At 41.6% G+C, this 10,009-nt stretch overlaps 1 protein-coding gene across 1 annotated transcript in view; it reads right to left on the bottom strand.

The window, feature by feature from the left end:
* Positions 1-4,147: 4,147 nt before the first annotated feature.
* Positions 4,148-10,009, bottom strand: part of LOC126094929 (acetylcholine receptor subunit alpha-like 1) — a 499,702-nt gene continuing 493,840 nt past the window's right edge. The window contains exon 8 of the mRNA XM_049909576.1: positions 4,148-9,434. Within this exon, the coding sequence (XP_049765533.1) occupies positions 9,234-9,434 (201 nt within the window). The 3' untranslated portion in view covers positions 4,148-9,233. The remainder of the gene's footprint in view (positions 9,435-10,009) is intronic.

Genomic DNA, 10,009 nt, shown 5'->3' with positions numbered 1-10,009 from the left:
CTCTCCCTGTAAATACCTACAGCACGGAGTTCTTCTGGCAGCTTTCACAGCCAACGAGTGATCTCTCGGGCTGTAACAAGTTTATTTCGTTTCTTAAATTTCTGCAACCCACAGACCTCTGTGTCGTGCGGGTAGCGAAATGCCCCTTGATGGCAAAACGATGTGACACCAATGTATAAGCAGTGAGACCAGGAAGTTCATTGTTTGTCTTTTTTTTCCTGTGTTCAATTCCTATATGCAACAGAATAAAACTTTCCATGAGACGAATTTCAGTATCAACGTCCTCTGTGGACCGTCCCTTGTCTCTTGAAAATCTTGCTGTCTAGTCGGGTACACATTTACGGCAAAGCTTCCATATTGGTCCGACCGTCGATCATGTAGCGCTGGCTGCTGAATGCTGCGCTACGTTCTACGCGACATGTTTTTCCATTTTTTGGATATGTACAGGCACAAAATTTGAAATGACGTCTGGCAATTGGCGTTTGCGACTTGACTCACCATCGTATGACGCTTGCGACATACTACCTGCACCACTACTTCCAGCTACTGCCGTCTATTGCGAAACGCCGAAAGCCAAGTTGTGGACCTAATAATCACCGATAATTTTAAAAAGTTTTAGTGAAAAGATTTTCTAACTGCATATATGGGGTCAATCACTTGCAGACTCCGTAAATGACGCTGTGAAAGCGTCCTATAATAACGGATCCCCGATCAAGCGCAGGCAAGGCAGGTTATCCACGAAATTTGTGCACAGTTATTTCAGGATTTAATTGCAAGGTTTAAATTTCAAATATACTTGTACTAACTTGGACAATATTTCATGTTGAAGTCAGTGATAGCTCATAGCCACAGATTCGCTGTTATTGAATTAATGACTCATTTTCAGCTTCAGGGTTCCTGGAACATTTTTGTTGCCACGAACCTTACCGTATACTTTTACAAGTGTCAGTTAAGGCTACTAATTTTTTTTGACTGTACACATGCAGGGTGCTCGTATTGTGGACGGCTGTGATACAATACGCCATTCTCTAGGGCTGCATCAGCGCATCAGGGATTCCATGCGACGGAGGGTGGATGAATGTATCCTCGCTAACGGAGGACATTTTGAACATTTTCTCTAACAAAGTGTTTGAAGTTACGCTGGTACGTTCTATTGCTGTGTGTTTCCATTCCATGATTAATGTGACTTGAAGAGAAGTAATAAAATGAGCTCTAAAATGGAAAGAAAGCGTTTCCGGACAAAAAAATGGTTCAAATGGCTCTGAGCACTATGGGACTCAACATCTTAGGTCATAAGTCCCCTAGAACTTAGAACTACTTAAACCTAACTAACCTAAGGACATCACACACACCCATGCTCGAGGCAGGATTCGAACCTGCGACCGTAGCAGTCCCGCGGTTCCAGACTGCAGCGCCAGAACCGTACGGCGTTTCCGGACACATGTCCACATAACATATTTTCTCTCTTTGTGTGTGAGGAATGTTTCCTGAAAGTTTGGCCGTACCTTTTTGTAACATCCTGTAAATGGAGAAGAACTGATAGGTAAGAGAACAGAGGAAGAATTGTAATTAGAGGAGAAAGAATGAAGGCTATAGAATACAAGGACAATCAAGCACTGCTGGTGGAATCAGTAGAGGAGCTACAGAAAATGTTGCAGATTATTACAACAACGGAAGGAGAGTATGGAATGAAGATAAACATAGGAAACACGAAAGTGATGAGAACAAGCAAGAAGAAAGCTCCAGTTAACGTGTCCTTAGACGGAAAAAAGCCAGAATAGGTAAAATCGCTTCTGCACCTGTTAATTTCAATGAAATGGACCGGAAACTCTGCTGAAGATGTGAGGAGATCTGCGGAAAAAGAGAATTTGAAGAGATGACGCAGTTATTAATAGCTACAAGTATTGCAGAGGAGCTGAGGAGAAGTTCTGCTACATGTTATGTCTGGAGTGTAGTTTTACTCTGCAGTGCATCATGGAGAGTTAAAAACAGAGAAGAAAGAAATTTAGAAACTTTGGAAATGTGGCTATGGAGTAGAATGTTTAAGGTGAAATGGACCGACAAACTTAAGAATGAAAACAGACTGAAGAAAACACGAAGAGCAAGAAGATTAATAGGAGTGCTCCGAAACAGGAAACTATCTTAGCTGGGTCACATACTGCGTGAGAATTGTCTGGAAGAGAGAATTACGGATGTGAAAATGGGAGGAATGAAAGGGAAACGTAGGTAGAGATGTGGAGTGGTGGATGACATTTGAAGAGAACGAACATAGAAACAGGTGAAGAAGATGGTCAGAACAATATGCGATGGAGAGCCGTTAGTTGAAACGTGTCACAACACTGATACAGTAAACAACGAAAAAGAAAGTCAAATTTGGCACTTGGCACCTCTTGTGCGCTTTCCATCTTGGGGGATCGAGTTGTCGCATGCGTCGTTGGGGCCCTAAACTACCTCCGAGTAGACCCATCTTAAGTCATAAACACAATTTCATGTCATTCTCCTTTACCTCAAGGGAAGTCTTATCATTAGTTCCAGTACCTTTCAGTAAAGTAATTTGTCGCTGCACAATTGCTAATTCATGCTTGCATATTACGCAGATGATACATACGATGGCAATTTTCCCACGTATTCTCGGAGACTATCACGAAGTAATGTTGCAGGCCACCCGCACATGAAATATGGTATTTCCTGAGTAAGAACGCTCTTGTGATTGGTTCTCTCTTGAAAGTTTTTGTTCATTATATGCCCAATGTAATTTCTGAATTATAGAAAAGTGATTATAGATTTTACGTGAAAAATGGGACATAACTTCTCTATTCCTATCAGCGTAATTGGTACGTCATTTCATGTCGTAAAGCAAACAGACACGCTACCACTTACGCTGGATCATATAGACACTGGGGCATTCTTTAATGATGGTCGTCTGTAACATTCGTCGAATTGGTGAAACACATTTAAATTTATATTGTAAGAAACCGATGTCATTAATCTACGGTTTTAATGCATCCAGGTAGTCATTTGAGACGTACCTCCATACATTATAGGATTGTCAGTTTTTATGAATTTTGTTTGCAGCTTCCCATACTATTTCCTGTTCTGTGCTAATTTAGTTTATTTTGCAGTGCGATCTAAACATTTTTTTTAAACGCAGCATAGCTACGTCTAATGAAGTCTGCTCCAATATACTAATATGAAGGTCTGATGCCGACAAATAGGTACACAACCGACCACACGTATAAAAAATAAGAAAAAGAGATAAAAAACATTTGCTGTCGTAATTAAAATGCTACAGCACTGTAATGTCTTTGGCAATAGTTTTTCTTATTATATTTTTACCAATCTTTGAATATCTCTTGATGATAAGAGAATAAGAGTTACTCCCATAATATAACGGCATAAAATTTTACGAATCGAATTCAAATTATTCAGTACATAATTTAGCTGTCACGTTTCGCTTATGACGAAAAGAAACAACGACACCTTGTAGCTGCACTCTCTACCATCAGGCTCACTTTAGAAATTAGACGATATAATCGAATTCGGCTGAGGTGTGCCTTAGTTGTCCATATTTATAGGATGTGGTAATTTATGTCACGTATTACAGTGAGATATTAAATTGCTTTTAAGTAAGCAATTAGTAGCTTTGTTAACGGTCTGCGATGGTGAGGAAACAACCGCGTCCGTTCGCAGTATCGCCTGCCTACACTTCAGCGAAAAGTGTGCGCTCTGCAGCCGCTGGTTGTGGTTGCCTCCTCCTCGTGGGCCGCAGCCCGCGCCACTACTCGCGACGCGCGCGGCGCGTGACGTCATAGCGTGCGATCGATGCTATCCATTATCCTACAAACGGCGCCCAGATGGCAGCACACGCGCGCATGCGAGACCCCCTTTTCAATTATTGTTCCCGTGCCCAACGTGCAGGCGTGTGTCGCACGTGTGCAGCTCACACGCAGGCACGAACGCGTGGCGCGAGCACGGCGCCGCCACTGTAATGACGCAAGAATGAGCCAACAGACACATCAGGTGGGTTAGCAAATCGTTACGGTGTGACTCTTCTTTACACTTATTTATTTAACGTTAGTGATTATAAACATTTTAGAACAAACTTTTATATTTATTGCAATACTTTCTATGTATTTATATACCACTTTCAAATTCACATGTAATTAAACCCATTAATTGAAACTATCTACTCTATGGCTTTATTAATTAAATTATTATTAAATTAAAGTTTATTAAAATCTCTGTAAGTGTTATGTAATGGTTATCGGTAGAATAAGCACATTTAGACAATTTTTCACTTCTGGCAAACAAATCAGAAATGGAGAATCTAACACTGCGCCTTCCATGACACACTAAACCAAATTATCTTTTCCTACTTTTAGAATCACTGAAAGCACATGACATTTAAGAGAATTTGATTCGAAAACTTTAATAGTTAGTGCTGCAGTATTTAATGCATGAAACGTGACAGTTTTTTTTTTTTCATAATCAGTAATGGTGTGTTGAAATTTAACGCAACATATCAAATTTGCATGTTTTGTAATTACTCTTTGTATAACAATGACAAACAATTGAAAGTCAAGATACATATCTGCTCAAATTTTCTACAGTTTATGGAGACAGTTAACAATGGACACAGAATGAAAATTTGATGGGCGTGGTGGGTTGTAATCTGGACTGGAATGGAAGACATTGATTGAACAATGAAGGAATAGACAGTTCACAAAGACAAGAGACCGAGAATGAACACGTTGTAACGTTGTGTAAAGTAAGCGACTGTTTTCATCAGTACATTTTTCTTTCGTTAAACTAATGTTTCTGCAGAAAAAAATGTGAACGAATATATGGGAAAATAAACAACTAAACTCTTAAATCAGAAATGTGGTAAACGTACGTTGTTTGCTGTTGTACAATTGAGGAAAATCTTTTTTCCCTAGAGCTTTTTCTTATTTTTCATTATTCTGTACACAACCTTACAAGATTAGTGATGATTGTCTTGCTAACTCAGTCACGCTATTATAAACTACAAACAAAACATTGGTTTGTGAAATGAAAAATTTAGTGCTGCGTAGACGTGTTCGGTCGGAAGTTAGTTTCGATCACATGAACTATTTGAAACAGTTGTTCTTACGTATAACCTACACCCTTCGAGAGGTTCTGTTTGAGAACGACAAGAAAATATGATTTGATACATTTATATTAACATTAATTTACGTAAGGTAGACACGTTGAGCATAATTCGTACTTTGATACTTTGTGGAAGTCTCCTTGAGAACCAGCCACTCGGAATACTGAATTTTGAGCTGTCTTTACAACTAAACGTACAAATAGTGTATTTCATTTACATGTATACAAAGGGAGGTTTGTGAGGGCAGACGCATTGAAACGAAGGTTTAGGAAGAGAATGAGGGTGGATTGTTGAAGAGGTGTGTTGTTTGAAGCAGACCCATAAGTAACGGCAACAGCAGAGAACTGTCGTCGGCTGGAGGTTACCATACAGCAGCAAATTAATGTGTCTGCGATGAAGTTCACGCTGCAAACGGCCCAGCTGCACATCCAAAGATCCCCTCGATGCTGTGTGAATGAAAAATCAGAAACAAATGCTGAAAACGGATCAAAAACACTTTTTTCAAACAGATAACTCCACTGGTAATTAAGTATCTTCACAAGACGCAGGGAATTTTCTTCCCTAGAAGTTCAAACTCTTCACGCGAAGTTCTTTCACCATCCTTTAACTTTGGCACGACTGGTCACACTTTCTGCTCTTTTTTTATTCCTTTTTTTTTGTTTGTATGTTAAAATCAACAGCACCATTCGTCACTTGTCTACCAGCGCTTCGGTTCGCTGTGTCAGTCGCTGTGTTAAGACCTGCGTGGTCTTCACAGTTTAATTCACATCACGTCTCTACATAGGAACATGTTCGCACTAGCGACAACTGCGGCCGACTTCAGGCAGCCGAAACAGTACATAAACGGCAGCAGAGTACGATGAATAGTAATTTTCGATGTAAAGATTAAGCGCTTCATATTGCAACCCCGTCGGGATGAAGTATCTTTGAAAACATGACGGCAGTTTCCGTAACTACCATGACGACCGCGTAACGTAACACGTGCTTTGTTACAACAAACACCTGAGTTAATTCATTCGATTTCCTCTACAAATTAGAAATGGTAAGTGTCATTAAAAAAGAGCTAATACGCTTAAAATTTAAATATACTATAAAATTGGCGAATTACTTCAGTTTAAATTTAAAATACACATTTTTCATAAAATGTATCTGCGAAACATTTCAACATTAAGTACGATAACTAGAATGGGTAATGCTTACAAAAAATGTTCACCGTAAACAGCAGGTGACATAACATCATTCTCCAAAGATTAGGTAGTAACGGAACTACACATGCAAGAAGAACATTGATCTAACAAACGTTGCACAAAAGTCGCATCTACAAATTGAGCAGCGTTTGTACACAAGAATACAAGGTCTATCAAGCGTTTGACAAAGCTGTAACAAGAAAATGAACCGGATCTAACAGAGTGACAAGAAGATATGCTTTTCAGTAGTGTGAAGAAACGAATGTGAGATGGAGCACATCAGTAGCGTATTGATTCGTACCTAACGCAATTTCACACGGAGGAAGGTGTTGGCTTCTGAAACATATTTGATCTGAAGCAAATAAAGGTATTGGTTCGACGCTATAGTTCTTCCTGTAACTACACGCTTGGAAAATCTTGGAAGTGAAAACGGATCATGTGGGAGAAGGCTTCATCGCAATTCATCCCATATTTGACTGGCTGTGAGGAGGGGGATTTCAGTTTTTAAAAAAAGCTTCTAGATGACAATTCTGAACGAACTTTCAATACTCTTCTAGTTAATTTGGAATATGATATATGTGTTATCGGTGCAGCCACAGTGAATATTCTTGAGAGCAGGAATTCAATAATTCACTGACGAGAATCCCTTGCAATCATAGCAGTTGGCTTTTCTAATATTATCAAGAATACACTTGATTGGAAATGAGTGTCTCGTTTTGAAATTGTTTCTCGCCCATAAACCATTGGAATGAATCCACTTGGTGGATATTATGTCTTTCCTAGTCGGTTTTCAAATAGTGAGATGTTCTGGGAGGAAAGGGAAGGTGGAATTAGAAACCATCTGCAATATATCTGGAACTTTTTGGATCATGTTTCATACACACATAGCAGAAGACGAGAAAACAGAAGAGTCACCATCAACGACTGCTAGTATTGGAGCTGTTCATGGAGGAAATTCACTGACTGTTAAATTGTCACAAGCATCACCTCTATGCGATTGTTAACTGAAGCTACCTGTGACTTCTTGCATTCGATTGCCGGCAAAATGCTAAGACCTTCCCCTCTCCCACCCTCTCTCTGTCTCCTTTTATGTGATGACCTGAAATGGAGTCCACACGTTGCCTTGTGGGCAACGAAAGGGACAAATTAGCTTCGAAATTGTCGTGTTACGCGGAGGCGAAGTCACGTCGTATAAAAGTTTTCGCCTGGTAATTACCCACACGACAACTTTTTATTTATTTTTTGATCTTTTTTTATTGTTTGTTAAACGATCATGAGAAATCTTCGCTACGTTGGGAAGCTACTGTAAATTAAACTCTGTGGGATGTGAGAAGTGGGTGGACAAGCTGACCGTGGTGAAAAGAGACAATAAGGCGAAAAGTATGTACAAACTGAATGACGTTTCTGTCAATATGAAGGAAATTCTGAAAACCGTTAACAGCACTTGTTTTCTGCAAATAAAGTCAAAACTGAGCAGAATGGTATAAAATGTTCAAAAATTTGTGTAAGCTATAGAGAAGCACCAGAAATATATAATATGTACAAAAACTGATAGGGAACACTAATAATGAAGCACCAAGAACGAAGTGCTCCGACTGAAGACGGTGCAAGGCAGGGAGCAGATTTTCACCCCTACTGTTCAATCTTTATGTCGAAGAAGCAATGCCGGAAGTGAAATAATGGTCCAGGAGTGGGATTAAAAATCAGTGGAAATAACATCGGTGACAGGACTGGCTGAGGACATTCGTATCCTGGGTGAAAGTGAAGAGAGTTACAGGACCTCTTGAATGGAATGAATAGTCTAATGACTACAAGAATAGTGATTGAGGGTAAATCGAAGGAAAGTGAAAAAAACTTAATGACTGTTAGCGAAAATGGGGCTACCGACAAGCTTAACATCAAAATATGAGACCAAGAAGCAGATGATGGAATTATGCTCCCTCCGAAACAAAATAACACGGGATGGGCGAGGCAAGAACTGCAAAAAAAGCACACTGGCACAGATGAAGAGGGTGTTCCTGACCAAGGAAGTCTACTAGTTTAAGATATCGGATTTAATCTGAGGAAAGAAGTTTCTGTGTACGTGGTACTACGGAAGAGTGTTGAAAAATAATTGGACTGATGAATTAATGAAGTCGCTGTCCACAGAATCGGGAAAGAAAGGAAGATATGGAAAACGCTGGCAAAGAGACGGGACAGGCCGACAGGATTTGCATAAAGAAGTTAGGGAATAGCTTTTCATGGTACGAGAGAGCTGTAAGGAGTAAAAAATTAGGGGAAAGCAGAGATTGGAGCATATTCAACGAATATTTTGAAGAGTTTGGATGAATGTGCTACTCCGCGATGAAGAGGCTGGCACGGGTCAAATACGCGGTGGTCTTCATCACTCATCTAACAAGTCAGGCAACTGACGACTCGTAAAAAAGGAGGTCGCGTAGATGGTAAACCTATAGCGTCCAGTTGCAGGAAGAATTCGCCTCATGAGTTCGCTACCACCTCTATGTTCTCTACGTATTTTCTCCTTTCTCTGCATAAGTAATCCATATCCATAAAAAGTACTGATTTTGCTGTGCATCGAACTTTTTTGGGCCTGTACGTACGTCGGGGAGGGACCAACCGATGTAGCTCGCGCTGTCGTTCTCGTACAGGTTCGTGACCCGTTTTATCGTACGGCAATACGTGTCCCCAGCAGATCCGCCTGCAGTCGTCAAGAGAACCACCGCGGTCCGAGCATCATCACTAGAGACTTGGGCGCGCGGCGTCTCCTACAGGTTGGCAACAGCTCGCGGTAAACGGCTGACCGCGCTGTCTCGGCTTTACGAGAGCAGCCACAGAGCGTAGGCCAACTTGGCGAAGGGGGAGGGCAGCGACGAAGAGTTTCCCATTCCGACAGGGGTGTGCAATGTGAAGCGCCGGTCCTAGCCCTCCTCGGGGCCCATCATCATCATGAACTTCTTCTTGGCGATCTTGGAGTACTTGATGTCGATGGGCCGCGTCGTGTCGTACAGCGAAGGCGCCTGCAAGATGATGAGCGCCGTGCCCATGACGCACGCGATCGTGAAGATCCACAGGAACAGCCGGTCCAGCACCATCGCCACGTACTTCCAGTCCTCCTCCACCTGCGGGCACCGCGTCACACAGCGTCACTACATATACCCCAAACAAGTGGCACACAGTCGAGAATCGAAAAATAGCAAGTGGAAGAGGTAGAGGACAATAATGAATGAACAATTTCTTCACTCAGAATGAAATTTTCACTCTACAGCGGAGTGTTCGCTGATATGAAACTTTCTGGCAGATTAAAACTGTGTGCCGGACCGAGACTCGAACTCGGGACCTTTGCCTTTCGCGGGAAAGTGCTCTGCCAACTGAGCTACCCAAGCACGACTCACGGCCCCTCCTCACAGCTTCACTTCTGCCAGTACCTCGTCTCCTACCTTCCAAACTTTACAGAAGCTCTCCTGCAGGAAATCTCATTCTGGAAACATCCCCCAGGCTGTGGCTAAGCCATGTCTCCGCAATATCCTTTCTTTAAGGAGTGCTAGTTCTGCAAGGTTCGCAGGACAGCTTCTGTAAAGTTTGGAAGGTAGGAGACGAGGTACTGGCAGAAGTAAAGCTGTGAGGACGGGGCGTGAGTCGTGCTTGGGTAGCTCAGTTGGAAGAGCACTTACCCACGAAAGGCAAAGGTCCCGAG

The sequence above is a fragment of the Schistocerca cancellata genome, chromosome 8, assembly GCF_023864275.1.
Source record: "Schistocerca cancellata isolate TAMUIC-IGC-003103 chromosome 8, iqSchCanc2.1, whole genome shotgun sequence".
NCBI classification, from domain to species: domain Eukaryota; kingdom Metazoa; phylum Arthropoda; class Insecta; order Orthoptera; family Acrididae; genus Schistocerca; species Schistocerca cancellata.
Note: the sequence above shows the minus strand (reverse complement) of the source record. Positions and strands in the feature narration are given on the sequence as shown.